Raw genomic sequence first — 18,774 nt, 5'->3', positions numbered from 1 at the left:
GAGTTATTTTTTAAGAAAAAATTGAGCAGATTGGATCAGTTGAAATGTGTAAGATTTGAATGAGTGGATGTTGAGAAAATGTTTCCTTTAGTGTAGGGCATCCAGAGCTGGCGGACAGAGTTGTTTAATTAGGGATCTCCCATTTAAGAGTGGGATGAGTACTAATTTCCTCTTTAAAAAAAAGTTGTCAACCAATTATTGTTTTGTGATGCATTCACACTCATGAGTAACTTGATAAGAACACCCAATTTTATCTTCACCTTCAGTTGCATAAGGCTGATATTTATCTTTTTCATTTAATTTCTTAGACTAGCAAGTTTATGGTACCTTACAGAGAGAAAGCTGTACAAGATCTGGTTTTGACCGTTGAGATAGGATTAACTACTGACCACATAGTGAAAATGTCCCTGGATAGCAATGATTATAATATGATTGAATTTTACATACAGTTTAAGGGAGACAAGTGTGGGTCCAAGACAACTGTTTGGATTTAAACAAGGGCAGATATGACGGCATAAAATGTGAACAGGCAATGTAGGTTAGGAGATAGGTCAATAGAGATGTAATGACAAATGTTAATGGGGACAGTTCAGAGTGTAGAATAGATAACATTCACAGATTAGATTAAAAATAAGCAAAGTTAGTATCAAACTCAAAGAAAAACATAAAGTTGTGCAAAGATAGGTCGCAGTTCAGAAGATTATACAGGATATAAAAAACAACAAAGTATTACGAAAAGATTAATGAGAGACAAATTGACCAGATATTTTGCATTGGTCTTCATTAGAAGGATATAAATAGCATCCTGGAAATCAGGAATTGAAAAGGAGGGAGGAACTCAAACTTACAATTCCTAAGAAGAGAAGTACTGAGTAATTTGTTGCATCAGTGAGTTGGTAAGTCCCCAGATCCTGATAGATTTCATCCTTGGTCTTAAAAGAGGTACTAGCTAGTGTGATAGCTGATGCATTGTTTTTAATTTTCTAAAATTCATTAGATTTGTGGAAGATTCCTTTTAGAATAAAAAGTAGCTAATACTCTTTTAATCAAAATATGAGGAATGCAGAAAGCAGGAAACTACAGTTATCTTAACATCTGTCATAGGGAAATCGTTAGATACTATTATTAAAGACATTATAAACAGGACAATCGGATAAGTTCCAGGTAATTAGGCAAATGTGACATGGTTTTGTCAAACAGAAATCACATTTAATTAATTTAATTAAAGAAATAATTTGTGCTCTAGGTGAATGGGGAACCAGCGGATGTATTGTATTTAGATTTTCAGAAGGTATTTGATAAGCTTATAGTGTAGGGGGTAACATTGGAATGGATTGAAGATTGTCTGGCTAACGGAAATCAGAAAATCGGAATAAATGGTTCTTTTTCAGGGTGGCAGCATGTCACAAGTGGTGCCAGGGGTCATTGCGGGGCCTCAGTTCTTGACAATTTATGTAAATGAGTTAGATGACGAGATCAAACGTATGGTAGCTAATTTTGCTGATAGCCCAAAGACAAGTAGGAAAGTGAATAATAGAGAACTCAAAAGGAGCCTACAAAGGGACATTGATTAAGTGAGAGGGCAAAGGTCTGGCAAATGGGGCACAATTTTGGGAAGTGTGAAATTGTCTATTTTGGAAGCAAGATGAGAAAGAAGCATATAAAGTAAATGGTGAGATGTCAAGTTGTTCTAGTCAATGAGTTGCAGGTACAGCAAGTAATCAGGAAGGTAAATAAAATATTATATTTCATTGCAAATGCATGGATTATGCTTCATTTATATGGGGCATTGATGAGACCGCATCTGGAGTAATGTGTACTGGTCACCGTACTGATAGAAGAATATTAATATTTTGGAAGTCGTTCAAAGAAGGTTTATTAGAGTAGTACCTGGAATTAGCAATTAGACATTCCAGACGTAAGTCAGGATGTGATGGAAAGCTGTCCACTAGCCTGGATGAATGCAGCTCCAACACTCAAGGATCTTGATTAACTCTACATTCATATTGTTCACCATTGACACGGTAATAGCTCTGCGCACCACCTACAAGGTGCAATGCAATTATGAGGCTCCTTTGACAGCACATTCCAATCCATAACCTCTGCTGCTTAGAAGGACAAGGGCTGCAGATACATGGGAATAATGCTACTTCTTGCAAAATCCCATCCAAAGCCACAGATTGCCTTGACACATGTTGACATTGCCTTCAATGTTGCCGTGTTAAATACCTGGAACTCACTCTGCAGCAGTTCAAGCAGTTTAAGACAGCTTGCCACCACCTTCTTGACAACTAGGGGTGGGCAATAAATGTAGGCCCATTCAAAAAATGGTTTCGAAACTATAGCCAGTGTCTTTAGTGTCAGTTTTAGAGGTTATTTTGTCCTGGATTTTTTTTGAGAGGGTTTAAGACCAAGGTGCTGAGCCAGCTACTGAAGAAAACTCAAATGAACAATTTGGGAGGCTTTGCGTTTTTATTTTTGACAGCCTGAGTGGATGTGGCCAGCTCTGTCAGATGAGAATTTCTGAGTAGCCTCAGAAGGTACTGGGATCTCAAAAGAGTTAGAATCTTCAGTGAATGTCTCCTGGCTGCTACTCTGTCTGAATTTTCTCCTGATTTTTTTTCCCTCCATGTGAGAATCTGTGTCTGAATTTTCCTTTTACCCAAGGGGTGTGTTTACAGGATATTACTATGTTGGAACAGTTAATTAGTGATAGTTACTGTATCAATTATTCTTAAGTTTTCAATAGAGTTAAGTTGCAGGTGGTTCTCCTATAATGTGATAGTTGCTTTCTTGTGTGACCTCGTTCTATAGAAAATCACCATCGAAAGCCATGTCACAGGGACTCACAGTAGAAGATCGCTCTACATGTACAGCAGAAAGTTCTCATTATCCAAACAGCATCACTATTCATCAATTGTGTCACTGCCGATTCATGTTAACGAAACACACGTTACAGCAGATCTATCTGTATTCTAAATTCCTGTTTCTTTGGTTATAATTTAACTATAGTGTTTAATTAAATTGTGTTTTGCTTAACTTGGAGCAGTTTGACCAGTTGCATTGCATCGAGAACAGACGCTTTACATTTGCCTATAAATTAAGAAAAAGTTAGGGTCTAGCCTACCTTCTTAAAATATTTTAAGAGTGCCTGATCTGGTCCATAATGCTTTACAATTTCTGCCGTTACTTTCTGCAGTTTCCTTGGATGGTTTTCATGCGGCCTTGGTGTCTTAATAAGCTTTCAATGCATCTGATTTTTCTAATAACTCTTTACCAATATTTTAGCCTGTTTAGTGTCTCACTACTTGGTTTTTTATTGAATTGCAACTCTTTCTTTGTAAAGGCAGATGCAACATATTCATTCAGTACCTCAGCCGTGTCCTTTGTCTCCATGTGTTAATCTCCTTTTTGTGATCCCTAATCTGCTCCATGCCCTCTTTTTATCTCCTTTTTGCTATTTATATGTTTATAGAAAACTTTTGGATTTCCATTTGTTAGTTTCTAGCTTCTCAATCTCTCTTTGCTGCTCTCGTTTCTTTTTACTCTTCTGCTATTTGACTAAATATCTTAGAATTTACTTCAACCCAATTGTTGTCCAGAATTTTATTTGTACCTCTTAATGTAACACTTCTGGAATAATGTAGCACTAGTTTAATTTTTATTTCAAATTTTACAGATTCAGGCACTCGTTGAAAGTTTGAAGCTGTCCATCACAGACCAACAACTTCCTATGCTGATTCGCATAATTCAGCTTGGAGTTGCACTTTACTATGGTGAAATTTGCTCTTACAAAGATGTAGAAGTGGAGGAAGCATGTTCTACAGCAAAGGAAACATCCATTACTCAAATCGGTAGGTGTAAAAATCTGAAGTTTTGATAAGATGCATGAGGCATGTTCCAACGAAGTTGTATGTTTCTCTGACTTGGACATACACTGGCACTTTCATTATCATAATATTGGAATTCCATATCTAACAATGTTGTGAAAGTACGTTCAATATATGAACTGCAATGATTGAAGAGCAAGGCTCATCATCACCTACTTGAGGGCAGTTAGTCACGGGCAGTAATTGCTGGTTGACCTTACCAATGTTCCCCACATTCTGAGAATTATTTTGACGCATATAAATCATTTCAAAATGTTAATTGTATTGTAATTGTGTAATTGAAGGCAGGTAGTGGGTATTAGCCTGTGATTCATACTTGTTCCTAAAGACACGGATTTAAACTGTGGCTGTTGCGTTACTTAGTGCTTGCTTGTGACTGCTTGAATAGAGGTTAAAAAGGTGTGGAAAGATTGGCTTTGGTTTTATCCTTTATCAACTGGCTATCTGAAGCAGAATACAAAGGACTGTAAACAGTTTATCTTTCACTCTTTGGGAGCAAAAGCATCACAAAGGAATAGAAGACGCACATAGGGCACTTCACCCCTCCTGTTTCTCCATCATTGAACACGACTGTGGCTGTTCTTCCGCCTCAGTTTCACTTTTGCCCCCAATTCAATATCCCTTGATTTCTTGAGTTACTGAAAAAACTGTTTATTCCAGCCTTGAATATATTCAGTGATGGAGCATCTACAGTCCTTTGTAGAATGAAATAATTTCTCCTCATGTCAGTCCTTAATGATTGATCACTTGTACTGGGATTGTGCCCTTATATTACAGACTCTGCAGCTATGAGAAACCACCTCATATTTGCCTGCCATGATCCTTCAGAATCTAGTAATTTTCAGTTTTCAATTTTTCATTATTTTAAACTCCAGACCGTGGGCTTAGTTTAATCCGGCCTTCAACATAACACCATTCTCTTGTTGCAGGGATTAATTTAATGAACTTTTGTTTCTTCCTTCGAGTAGTCTCGTCCGAGACTTAAATAATCACATCAAGACCTTTGTTATAATACTCATTCTCCTTGCAAGAAAGCTAAAAAGCTATTTACTTTCCGAATTGTTTGTTGTATCTGCATACTAACTTCGTGTTTCTTGAATGAGTGCACCTTAGTCCCCAGGGACCATCATTATTTAAAAATGTAATGCCCTTTTTAAAAATTATTTAGCTTTTCTAATTTTGTCACCAAAATGAATAACATCAAGCTCCCTATATCATACTTCATTCACGACTTTTCCGTACCACTTAGCCTGCCAAAATTTCTATGTTGCTTTTGTGGTTCCTTCTCTCAGCTTATATTACCACTTGACTGTTACAGTCAGCAAACTTGGATGTACTACTCTCTCATTCTTCTTCCAAGTCATGGAAAATATTTTATTTATGAGGCCCAAGCTCTTATCAGTTACAGTGTACCAACCTATAAATATCCAATTTATCCTCATCTGCTGCTTCATGCCCGTTAATGAATTTTCATTTTGTGTTAACATTCTGGCCCCAGTTCCATGAGACCTTGTGCATTTACTTCTTATGTGGCATTTATATGTTGCCTTTTGGAAATCCAAACACACATGATCTACTGGTTCCCCTTTATATCTGCTATTCATAACATTCTCAAAAATGATAATATATTTGTTGAACATGATTTTCCCCTTTGAAAAACCATGTTCATGTCAGCTGATAATGTTATGCATTTTTTATATGACTGTCGTTAAGATAGCCTCAATTATTGATTTCCAGCATTTTCAGATTTTGTGGTTGGATTTTATTCATTCCGATATTATTGGAATCAAACTAAATTTGTGAAATTTGAGATTTCTTCCTTGCAGCCTCATGACAACTGCATTTAAGATAACTACAATATAATTGAAGTCTAACAATGAGTGTCACATTGATTGCTAATCTCCAAACCAGAGACTGAATTTCTGATTTCTGTTTTCTTTGTAAAATATTATGTTTATTTTTTCACTTATTGGACACAAGCACTGCACAACTGAATCTCATTTGACTTGTGCTTAAGATACCTCTGATAAATGGAAAAACGTGAACTCACCAGATATGTGATGGAAGGTTGGTGCCAACTAGATGTAAAAGAAATGAATAAATTCTGTCCAAGATAAATTAGCATTATATTCCAGGAGATTTTTAATTAATGAAGGAAATAAAAATATCAATGTTTCTTTGGTTATCTATATTGTTACAGCAGTATTGTTTCAATAGCCGAACAATAATTATTTAAAAACGGCTGATGATGTTGCTAGTGATAAAAACAAATGTGAATTGTGAGTGTTAGTTCAAAGTATGAGTTTGAGAGTATATGCATACATGTTTGCTTAATCTGTTAATGTGTGCCTGCTAACTTGCCTGCAGACATGATGTCTAATGCAGATTTTTAAAAATAATACTGGCATTTTATAATACTGGTGTTGTGTTCAGAAAACACATTCACAGCCTAAGGCTGAATTGCATTGAGACTTGGATTGAAAAGTTCATATGTAACTTGAGTGTTAAGCTAAAACTGTGCAAACATGTAACAGTCATATGGTACCCGAAATGGATGAACAAATTCATCTGGCAACGGTTGAATTAAAAATAGAAATGTATGTTTTATTGTATTGATGCTCTTATATTTGATAAAGTAATAACCTAAATAACCAGCAATGGCTCAATTGATTGCAGTGTCAACTGAGTCAGAAAACAGAGTCCAACCCCCTGGTCTAAAGATTTGAGCACAAATGTGAGTCTGAAATTCCACTCCTGCAGGGTGATACACTGTTAGAGGTATAATTGTTCAAGAAAGATGTTAAATTATAGACCAATCTACTCTCTCAAATCTACTTAAATCATTCCAAAGCACAATTCGTAGAAGAGTACTTGAGTTCTTCGTTTTGGTGAAAACAGAAAATGCTGAGGAAACTCAACAGGTCTGGCTATGGAGAGAGAAATAGATACACAGAAGATGCTTTCAGATCTGATGAGTTGCTCCAGCACTTGCTGTTTTAATTTCAGATTTCCAGTATCAGTGGGATTTTGCTTTTATTTTAGAGTTCTTTATTGTGTGTATGCAATGTTTATCCCTAAATTACTAAAACAGTTTATTTGTTGAGGTTAGAAGATAATAAAATGTGAGGCTGGATGAACACAGCAGGCCAAGCAGCATCTCAGGAGCACAAAAGCTGACGTTTCGGGCCTAGACCCTTCATCAGAGGTTGGCCTGCTGTGTTCATCCAGCCTCACATTTTATTATCTTGGAATCTCCAGCATCTGCAGTTCCCATTATCTCGGATAATATTTGTTGAGGTTGTTGTGTGTGGGACCTTGCAATATTCGAATTGCTTGCCATATTTCCAAATATACAACACTTCAAAATACAGTACTAGCTGCTTACTTGGAAAATCCTTTGGGATGTTTAGAGGTTGGGCTAATTGCAGAGTAAAGGTGCTTTTTCTCTAAATGGCATCATTTAAGAAAAAGGAAAGTATTTTTTAAATATGGAAGCTCCAGGCCAGATTTTGGAAATACTTACAGTTTTAAAGTTTCGGTTATTTTAATCTGTCTTCGCCTTGAGGTGTTGATTTTTGTAGAATTCTTATCCGATGACTTCACTGGGATGGAAAGCCTAAGCAGCATGGGATATGGAGCTGAAGCACAAGTTTCAGAAGGTCATGGTAATTTATTGAGAGGAATACTGGTTAGTATGATCTGTAGAAACTGCGAGAAACTTAAGCAATTAATGTTGGCTGGCATGAATAGCATTCTTCATTCAATGCCAGATGTGCAGTTTGTTGTCATGCTGCTGCTATGTGGAACCAAGCAAGTAAATTACTAGTCCATCAGAAAAATATACAAGTTAGATTAGCTATTGGAACAGAAATATCATATTACCGATATAAATGTGTGATTTGTAGAATTCAGGTTTTTGGCTCTTGATAAGTAGCTTACATTTGCACGCTACTGTTGATCTCAAATTTTTTCAAAGACTGCAACATATTTTGGTGAAACATATGAAGTGTTTGAAATGCACTGTTAAGAATTTCATTCTGTTACATATTTCTGTTTAAGCTCCTCAATCTTCACCTTTCTGTCTTTGCACCAAAGTGGAGGATGGATTGACTGAGGCACAGCTTTTATCCATTAGTCATAACCACTGGAATGTAGTGATACAATCACTGCATGTTAAGGTTGGAATATAAAGTCAATGTCAAAACTTTATTTCACTTTGTCTCCTTATTTTAGCGATTATTCCATTGTCCTAACTTACCTGCATTCATGTGTACTTATCGTACAATATATATGTAGAGAGGGGAAAGAAAACGGAAATGTGGCAACGATTCTGCCCAAGCTACCCCTATTACAGCAGGTCATCTTTGATCCACGTAATTTGCGTGTCTAGAACTTCCTGACAGGATTTGCCTGAGTTTTCCTGCCAAGTATGGATTGCTGTCTTAATTTGTCCCTGACAAAATACTGTCAGAATAAAACATTGAAAAGAACCCTATATTAATGAAGGAAATCTTTGAGCCTTTCATTGTGAAGTTTGACAGTATTTTGTAAAGCTTAAAAATTATGCATGTACTAAAATGCGTGAAATGTTTTGCACAATAGATAAAACACTTAGATTGTAAGGAGTTAAAGACAGTTATTCCAGGGAAGAGAAACAACTTAATGCAGGCAAACATCACAAACTGTTTTGTAGGAGCATTGTGAGGAAAAGTATGACATTGAGATCCAGTGAGCTGCTGAGATTGGAAAAGATGAGCAGAACAAGGAAATTAACAAAGTACACTGAGAGTAGTGTTGTAAGAAGAACTAGTTTATGGTGTTAATATGAATTTCCCCAAGTAAAATGTTAGCATAATAATGGCAAATGGCAAATATTTATTCCTGTGTAACTGACAGCAATTTTCCTGAGACTTGTAAGACATCATCAACATCTTGCACGTACATGTAAAAAGAACTTGAAGCATTTTGCTCAGCAAGGCAAACAAAGCAGACCATAAGCAAAGGAAGAACTGAGGAGACATGATCAAAAATTTGCTTGAAGTGATAATGGAAGAAATAAAAACAGTGAGCCAAAGTTGAAAGTACAACTGCCAATTGTTTGGGTGAATTTTTCATTTCTGACCTTGACAGTTGGACTGGGAGGCAATACATATAAGTAAGTGCCAGATGATGGATGAGCAGAACGAGATGAATGCTTGGATATTGACAGTAGAATTTTGGATGAAGTGAAGTCTAGCTAGTGATGGCTGAGAGGTCATAACACAATTTCCAGCTTATTTCACTGATGAGGTGAGGGCAAGTTCAAAGACTGCGTCAAAAGTGGAGGATGCAAGTGGTGCAAGTTCAGCAAGAAGGGGTGGACGCTAGGAAGTTGTTTCCGTGAGGCGGGGAGACCAGGACCCGTGGGCACAGCCTTAAAATTAGAGGGGGTAAATTTAAAACTGAAATGAGATGACATTTCTTCAGCCAGAGAGTGGTGGGCTTGTGGAATTCATTGTCGCAGAGTGCAGTGGAGGCTAGGATGTTGGATGCCTTCAAGGCAGAGATCGACAAATTCTTAATCTCAGCAGGAATCAAGGGCTACGGGGAGAGTGCAGGGAAGTGGTGTTGAAATGCCCATCAGCCACGATTTAAATGGTGGAGTGGACTTGATGGGACGAATGGCCTTACTTCCACTCCTATGTCTTATGGTCTTATGGTCTAAGTTAATGCTGCTACACTGAGGTTGAAAATACAGGACAAGGTGCAATATTTTGTATTTTTCTCGGCAGCTTACCTTTCTTTGACTGTAGATTTTGTATGCCTACTATTGCATAGGGCTGAAGATTTATATACTGTTTTCTGTTTAGAGAAGTTACAACACTACCATCTGTTGCTTTTAATTTTGCATTTTAATACAAGAGTTGGCAATTCACCACTGGAGCCTGGCTGAGATCATAAGATACAAATATGTTCCTCCTATACTTTTTGTGAATGCAGCTATTACTGTCTCTACAGCTTCTAAATTGCTCAGTAGAACGTGTGTTTAGACTTCTTTCTTTCTTATTCCAAAATAAGTGCTTAACATGCCTGGTCTAGAAAGTTTATGGCTTTGAATTCTATAATATTATACGTTGCATAATTTTGATTACCGATGCGTTTATTGATGCACTCTATTGATCCAAATTGCAGCCACTAAATTTACAAATTGCAATAGAAAGCACTTATCTAGAATATTGATTTTTTTATTGGCAAATATTATTATTTTAGCTCTGGAATTGATAATATACAGTTATGTACTTAAATGATATCGAAAGGTATTATTAATTAAAATTTCTAACAAATGCTTCAACATGAAAGAAAAATGGCCAGTATCTAGCAGTCCTGAGTTATCGTTTCATGTGTCTTCTTCCACCAGACTGGTTTTGAGGTGTGGTTTTAAATTCACAATAATAGATCAGATAAAAGCTTCTGCCGTTGGGACCATCACATTATTTTCTTCATTTTTTGGTTTGGAACTGTGAGCTGAAGTTGAGAGTTTAACTTTGGAATTTGAGCAGCAGCTTGTTTTGCCTTAAAGAAGGAAAAAAAACAAACTGATATTTGTTTCTAGGTATTGGCCTGGAAAGTTAACTACAGGTAAATTATTGTCCGAAGAGCCCTGTAAACATTTCTGTACCTGAGATGTATTATGCTTAGAGATGGCAGCTGCTTGGATGTTAGGAGGATTAGTTAATAAGTGGCTGATGCTGGCCAAACAAGAATGTTGAAGAAAATGAACATGAAACTACAGTTTGAACTGGTTTGTTCTGGAGTTTTGGAAAGAAGGCAGTGTGGCTGGTGAAATCTGATGGCTGGCATTTTGGTTGCTCTGTAGTTCATATTCAGATATCGAATAATTGAAAGTTCAGTTTGTAAAACATAAGTAAGTCACCAGCAGTGTGATAATGGGAACTGCAGATGCTGGAGAATCCGAGATAACAAAGTGTGGAGCTGGATGAACACACCAGGCCAACCAGCATCTTAGGAAGTAGGAGGAATCGAAAGAAACGTTGAAGGTGAGGACGAGTTCAGCTAGGCGGATGAGGGTTTCGGTGGAGGGGGACTGGTCAGACTTGGGGGACAGGAAGAAGCAGAGGGCCTTCAGGTCATCTGCATGGGGAATGCAGGTGTATAGGGACTGGATGTCCATGGTGAAAATAAGGTGTTGGGGACCGGGGAATTGGAAGTTCTGGAGGAGGTGGAGGGTGTGGGTGGTGTCACTGACGTAAGTAGGGAGTTCCTGGACCAAGGGGGAGAAAATGGAGTCCAGATAGGTGGAGATGAGTTCGTTGGGGCTGGAGCAAGTGGAGACAATGGGTCGACCAGGGCAGGCGGGCTTGTGGATTTTGGGAAGGAGATAGAAGTGGGCGGTGCGGTGTTGAGGAACAATGAGGCTGGAAGCTGTGGGTGGGAGGTCACCTGAGGTGATGAGGTTGTGGATGGTTTGGAAGATGATGGTTTGGTGCTTGGGGCTGGGGTCATGACCCAGGGAGCTGTAGGAGGAGGTGTCAGAGAGTTGGCATCTGTCTTCAGCGATGTAGAGGTCAGTGCGCCATACTACAACTGCGCCTCCCTTGTCCGCGGGTTTTGTGGTGAGGTCAAGATAGGAGTGGTGGATTGGAGGACTGCACATTCTGCGGGGGAGAGGTTGGAATGGGTTAGCGGGGTGGAGAGGTTGAGGCGATTGATGTCTCGATGGCAGTTGGAGATGAAGAGGGTGAGGGAGGGTAGGAGACCTTCGGGTGGTGTCGAGGAGGAGGACTTGTGTTGGAGGCGTTTGAAGGAGACAGCTGTTTGAATTGACCTGTGACTTCAGAATTTAAGTGATATACAGTCCTATGTGCCTGTGAACAACTCACTATCTGAGGACAGCTTGAAGCTTTAGCAACCATTGTTCAAAATTGCTTAAGTGAACAGACCAGTTACAACAATTATTTTTATTTTTAATTGTGGCTTTTGATCTTTGTATGTGATAGTGGGGTTTGTGAGAAAGACGATTAGCTTAAATTATAGATAGCAATTAGATTACTTCGTTTAACTTTTGCTCTGCTGAAGTTATAGTATTAATAATTGTTAATTCTGTTTATGCTATTAAACTTGGTGTCTTGTATCATTATTCATAAAGACTTTTTGAATTTTGAGGGTCTTTGAAAATTTTAATTTCACTGTGTGCGATGTCCAGTGTTTGCAAGTTTGATTTGGCTTGGTTTGCTGTCCCTGTGTCCTAATATTGCTAAAGGCTGTTACAGATCCCAAGTACAAAGAGTTCTGGTAGCCTGTGTGGATATGAGATATCAGCATAAAGTTCCTCAAATTTATCAGTGATCAACTGGTGACATTAAAGGTCGTAAGGACCTTCTTGCTATGTTTGCTGACAATGTTACTACGTGCAAACATTGTTCCAAATTCTCATATATTATTCTGGATTACTGATTAGTTCTTTGCTAGAGAAAGTTTTGAAAAGAGCTGCTTGCCGTTGTATCAGTGATAATGGGAACTGTAGATGCTGGAGAATCCAAGATAATAAAATGTGAGGCTGGATGAACACAGCAGGCCCAGCAGCATCTCAGGAGCACAAAAGCTGACGTTTCGGGCCTAGACCCTTCATCAGAGGGGGAGATGGGGTGAGGATTCTGGAGTAAATAGGGAGAGAGGGGGAGGCGGACCAAAGATAGACTTGCCGTTGTAGGTGATTTTGAAAAGCAATACAATCCTTAGTGATAATGGGAACTGCAGATGCTGCAGAATCCAAGATAATAAAATGTGAGGCTGGATGAACACAGCAGGTCAAGCAGCATCTCAGAGCACAAAAGCTGACGTTTCGGGCCTAGACCCTTCTTCAGGGGGTGGGGGGGGGGATGGGGAGAGGGTTCTGGAATAAATAGGGAGAGAGGGGGAGGCGGATCGAAGATGGAAAGAAAAGAAGATAGGTGGAGAGGAGAGTATAGGTGGGGAGGTAGGGAGGGGATAGGTCAGTTCAGGGAAGACGGACAGGTCAAGGAGGTGGGATGAGGTTAGTAGGTAGGAAATGGAGGTGCGGCTTGAGATGAGAGGAAGGGATGGCTGAGAGGAAGAACCGGTTAGGGAGGCAGAGACAGGCTGGGCTGGTTTTGGGACGCAATGGGGGAGGGGACGAGCTGGGCTGGGTGTGTGATGCAGTGGGGGGAGGGGACGAACTGGGCTGGTTTAGGGATGCGGTGGGGGAAGGGGAGATTTTGAAACTGGTGAAGTCCACATTGATACCATTGGGCTGCAGGGTTCCCAAGTGGAATATGAGTTGCTGTTCCTGCAACCTTCGGGTGGCATCCTTGTGGCACTGCAGGAGGCCCATGATGGACATGTCATCTGAAGAATGGGAGGGGGAGTTAAAATGGTTTGCGACTGGGAGGTGCAGTTGTTTATTGCGAACCGAGCGGAGGTGTTCTGCAAAGCGGTCCCCAAGCCTTCGCTTGGTTTCCGCAATGTAGAAAAAGCCACACCGGGTACAATGGATACAGTGTACCACATTGACGGATGTGCAGGTGAACATCTGCTTGATATGGAAGGTCATCTTGTGGCCTGGGATGGGGGTGTGGGGGCAAATGCAGCACTTCGTGCAGTTGCAGGGGAAGGTGCTGGGTGTGGTGGGGTTGGAGGGGAGTGTGGAGTGGACAAGGGAGTCACGGAGAGAGTGGTCTCTCCGGAAGGCAGACAAGGGTGGGGATGGAAAAATGTCTTGGGTGGTGGGTCGGATTGTAGATGGCAGAAGTGTCAGAGGATGATACGTTGTATCCGGAGGTTGGTGGGGTGGTGTGTGAGAAGGAGGGGAATCCTCTGCGGGGGCTGTTGTGGTGGGGGCGGGGTGTGAGGGATGTGTTGCGGGAAATGCGGGAGATGCGGTCAAGGGCGTTCACGACCACTGCGGGAGGAAAGTTGCGGTCCTTGAAGAACTTGGACATCTGGGATGTGCGGGAGTGGAATGACTCATCCTGGGAGCAGATGCGGCGGAGGCGGAGGAATTGGGAATAGGGGATAGAATTTTTGCAGGAGGGTGGGTGGGAGGAGGTATATTCTAGGTAGCTGTGGGAATCGGTGGGCTTGAAATGGACATCAGTAACTAGCTGGTGCCTCCTCCAGAACTTCCAATTCCCTGGCCCCCAACACCTCATTTTCACCATGGACGTCCAGTCCCTATACACCTGTATTCCTCATGCAGATGGCCTCACGGCCCTCAGCTCCTTCCTGTCCCGCAGACCTGACCAGTCCCCCTCCACCGACACCCTCATCCGCCGAGCCGAACTCGTCCTCACCCTCAACAACTTCTCTTTCGATTCCTCCCACTTCCTACAGACAAAGGGGGTGGCCATGGGCACCCGCATGGGCCCTAGCTATGCCTGCCTCTTTGTAGCTTACGTGGAACAGTCCTTCTTCCACACCTACACAGGCCCCAAACCCCACCTCTCCCTCCGTTACATTGAATGACTGTATCGGCGCTGCCTCTTGCTCCCCAGAGGAGCTCGAACAGTTCATCCACTTCACCAACACCTTCCACCCCAAGCTCAAGTTCACCTGGGACATCTCCAACACATCCCTCACCTTCCAGGACCTCTCAGTCTCCATCTCAGGCAACCAGCTAGTTACTGATGTCCATTTCAAGCCTACCGACTCCCACAGCTATCTAGAGTTCACCGCCTTCCTGCAAAAATTCCATCTCCTATTCCGAATTCCTTCACCTCTGCCACATCTGCTCCCAGCATGAGGCATTCCACTCCCGCACATCCCAGATGTCCAAGTTCTTCAAGGACTGCAACTCTCCCCCCCGCAGTGGTTGAGAACGCTCTTGACTGCATCTCCCGCATTTCCCGCAACACATCCCTCACACCCCGCCCCCAACCACAAACGCCCAAAGAGGATCCCCCTCGTTCTCACACACCACCCCACCAAACTCCGGATACAACGTATCATCCTCTGACACTTCTGCCATCTACAATCCGACCCCACCACCCAAAACATTTTTCCATCCCCACCCTTGTCTGCCTTCCGGAGAGACCACTCCCTCCGTGACTCCCTTGTCTGCTCCACACTCCCCTCCAATCCCACCACACCCAGCACCTTCCCCTGCAACCGCAGGAAGTGCTACACTTGCCCCCACACCTCCTCCCTCACCCCCATTCCAGGCCCCAAGATGACTTTCCATATTAAGCAGAGGTTCACCTGCCCATCCGCCAATGTGGTATACTGTATCCATTGTACGCACTGTGGCTTCCTCTACATTGCGGAAACCAAGCGGAAGCTTGGGGACCGCTTTGCAGAACACCTCCGCTTGGTTCACAATAAACTGCACCTCCCAGTCGTGAACCATTTTAACTCCCCCTCCCATTCTTCAGATGACATGTCCATCATGGGCCTCCTGCAGTGCCACAAGGATGCCACCCGAAGGTTGCTGGAACAGCAACTCATATTCCACTTGGGAACCCTGCAGCCCAATGGTATCAATGTGGACTTCACCAGCTTCAAAATCTCCCCTTCCCCCACTGTACCCCAAAACCAGCCCAACCTGTCTCTGCCTCCCTAACCTGTTCTTCCTTTCACCCATCCCTTCCTCCCATCTCAAGCCGCACCTCCATTTCCTACCTACTAACCTCATCCCACCTCCTTGACCTGTCCGTCTTCCCTGGACTGACCTATCCCCTCCCTACCTCCCCACCTATACTCTCCTCTCCACCGATCTTCTTTTCTTTCCATCTTCGGTCTGCCTCCCCCTCTCTCCCTATTTATTCCAGAACCCTCTCCCCATCCCCCTCTCTGAAGAAGGGTCTAGGCCCGAAACGTCAGCTTTTGTGCTCCTGAGATGCTGCTTGGCCTGCTGTGTTGATCCAGCTTTACACTTTATTATCAGAATCCTTAGTGCATGTGTCTTCAAGTTTGCAAAGTCAGTGCAACTTGCCTATATGGCCTGTAATCCAGTAGAGCCAGGTGACTATATTGACTTTGAGTTCACTGTTGATTTGTTCAGTGAGTTTGATTTGAGTTTTCAGGTACATTAGCAGGTTCAATATTGAATGCCGTGGCAAAAGGTATTCATTCCAGTTCTTTCACTTTTAGGCTTTGATATCGCGCACAAAATTTCTGAAGCTAATTTGCGTACTCCTTGGCATATTCTTTACAGTTTGACGTTGTGGTCAGAAAGGCACTGTATAATCCGAACTATCAGTGGCAATTCACACACAGTCACTTGTGCTCTGTCAGCTACAGGTTTTCCCTTCCTGTCCATGAAAATTTTCATTTCATTCCCTTGTTCATAAAATTGCAACAGAATACTCCCATGCCATTTAATCATAATCAAACGAATCATCGAATTGTGTTTGAAGGTCTTTCAGTAGCACTTCAAACTACTGGCTCTTTAACACTCTACTGTTAATGCTTGATACTGTTTTTAATATGGCTATCCAGCCACAGGTACCATGCATGCATACATTCTCTTCATGAATGAAGCACCAAATGGCATACAACTAAGTATTCAGATCAAAGTTGAGGTGGTGCTTTATTTTCTTGACTAGAGTAACTAATCCCTTCTGAGACCCAAGCTTGACTACAGCATCATCAGTAGTAAAAAAATTTAACTTTGCATTGGCTTCAGTTATCATTTGCACTGCTAATGTAATCCCCTCAAAAATACCTTCCCCTTTGTTGAGGTCATCGAATGCTGCTAAAGAAAGCAAATCTTCTGTGCTTTAAAAATCTGCTGTGATTCTCTGCATGAAGATGACCAGTACTTGTTATGCTCCAGTCTCATGAATAATCGATTGGTTGAACTCAAAATCAGCCGCCAAATCTTTTAGAGATTATTAAGTGTCCTGAGCCAAAACATTAATCCACTCTGACACAATGCAGTGAGTCAAGTTCACACTCTGAAGTAATTTAGGTTTCTCTGGAGCCAGTAAGTTTGCAGATGCAATGGTGCAGTCCGTTACAAACCCTCCCTCTACATGAGGCCTAAGTTATTTTTTGGAATGGGTTCACTTGCCACATAACTTGACCATATGAAATTAGGTTCCTGTACTTCCATATTCTTTTTAAGTGCTTTGATTTTTATCTGTGCATGTCAGTCCTTGAATTCCCCATATTTGATGTGCTTTGTTCTCTAATGCCATTCCATGTTGGCTTTTCTTGTGGCAGAAACTGTTTCTTAAATTGTGCACACAGGTTTGCATTTCACCTCCACCAAAAAAAATTGCCCCACTTTTCGTTAAAGTACAGTATTCCACTCCCCTTCTTATGCAGCCATTTTAGTGAACATTATGTAGTAAGTAAGCCTTTCAGCATTGACCTCTGCTGGTGGGTCCGAGGCTTTCAGGCTGCTCCCCTGTAATGGGCTTCTTTGGGTATAGTTTCCACTTTCTCAAAGTCCTTGCACCAAGTGCTTTCGTGCTTCTTTGGCAGTGGCTCCTTCACAATCAGGCTGACACCTGCAATGTGTAGTACTACTGAGATTCAGTGTGCTGTTTTCCCCAGGATATTACTGAAGTTAGCTGCGATCTAGCAATGTTCTGGATATGGACCTGGGCCAGAGATCACCCTCTCTCCCACACTTGGTGTTGGACGAAGGGATTGACAGTATGGTTGCTAAATTTCAGTACGTCATGAAGGTCAGAAATTGAGTTGTGAAGAGAACGTAAAAGGACACCAAGGGATATAGAAAGGCTATCAGTGGGAAACTATCTGAAAAATGGAGTATAATGTGAGAAATTGTGATATTGTTCCTTTTGGTAGGAGAAAATAGAGCGGGATTGCAGTGCGTAATGAGATCAACCAGCTTGACATCATAGAATATGCATTTCCTGATTCGAGCTGTTAATCTAGTCTAATCTGGCAACCTGGCTGACACACGGAAAGCGTACGTGTCAGAGATACTGACACTGATAATTTTGGTGATGGGATACTGGCCTTTCTCGATTTATTTCAGTGACACTGAGAGTAAAGCACAATCATGACAGCTGCCATCTTTGAGTTGCGGGTAAGTATTTCTCACATCATGCCGTCGCTTGGGAACCTTGATTTGTTCAACCCTGCTGTTGAGAACTGGGCTCAGTATGTGGGATGAATTTTTTTATAGGTGAACAACATTGTAGCAGATGAGAAACAATGATTAATTCTTTTGATGGCCTGTGGAATGCAGCTTTTTCTGTCATTAGAAGCCTAACATTCCCTGTACTAAATCCTTTCACAAATTGACTGACATAGTTAAAGGATGTTACATCCCCAAGTCTCCTGTAATTCTGAGACGCTATTAGTTTTACTCGACAATTTGACAACGAAGGGAATCTGTATTGGAATTTTTGACTGGGTTAAGATGGCTGGCAGAAGCATGTGAATTTGGTTTAATGCCTAATTAGATGCTGAGAGACCATTTGGTATATGGGTTTATTGATGTAGCTATCAAAAACCCCTGTAAAGGAAGCCTAACTGGACTTCAGCTAACTGCCACAACTGGCCTTATCATTGGAAAATATGGCAGGTGGAGCATGCAAGTTATAAGGGCAGCACCTTCAGAGTTGCTAATGGGTAGAAAACTGCATCAGGTTAAATCTGATCTTCCTGGATCTTTGGGGATAGGGGAGGGTGAAATGGCATCAGGAACTCCAATGCTGGCCCAAGACTCCACCATGCAAGAGAGATGGTTTAGTGCAGGGTGAAGTGTGGTGTAAGAGTCGTGGAAATGGCCTTAGAAGGGTTTAGATGCATGGTTGATGTGAGGTCAAAGCCAGTGATTTTTAAGTTGGTCCTGAATTAGCATGTGGATCACGTGAAAGCCATGAATTCTCAAATGGTGTGGGAGCAAAAGGTGGCCTGCCCCTCTGAATTGTTGGAACTGTAACCAGAG

The 18,774-nt window shown here is 41.4% G+C and overlaps 1 protein-coding gene across 2 annotated transcripts in view; it reads left to right on the top strand.

Annotated features, from left to right (window-relative positions):
- The window catches only part of LOC125451670 (intermembrane lipid transfer protein VPS13B-like), a 907,633-nt gene that overhangs the window by 107,646 nt on the left and 781,213 nt on the right, over nt 1-18,774 (top strand). For both annotated transcript variants that reach the window (XM_048529130.2, XM_048529131.1), the window contains exon 7: nt 3,680-3,854. In XM_048529130.2, coding sequence (XP_048385087.1) covers nt 3,680-3,854 — 175 coding nt within the window. The remainder of the gene's footprint in view (nt 1-3,679; nt 3,855-18,774) is intronic.

The sequence above is a fragment of the Stegostoma tigrinum genome, chromosome 5, assembly GCF_030684315.1.
Source record: "Stegostoma tigrinum isolate sSteTig4 chromosome 5, sSteTig4.hap1, whole genome shotgun sequence".
NCBI classification, from domain to species: Eukaryota; Metazoa; Chordata; class Chondrichthyes; order Orectolobiformes; family Stegostomatidae; genus Stegostoma; species Stegostoma tigrinum.
This window is presented reverse-complemented; position numbering and strand designations above follow the sequence as displayed.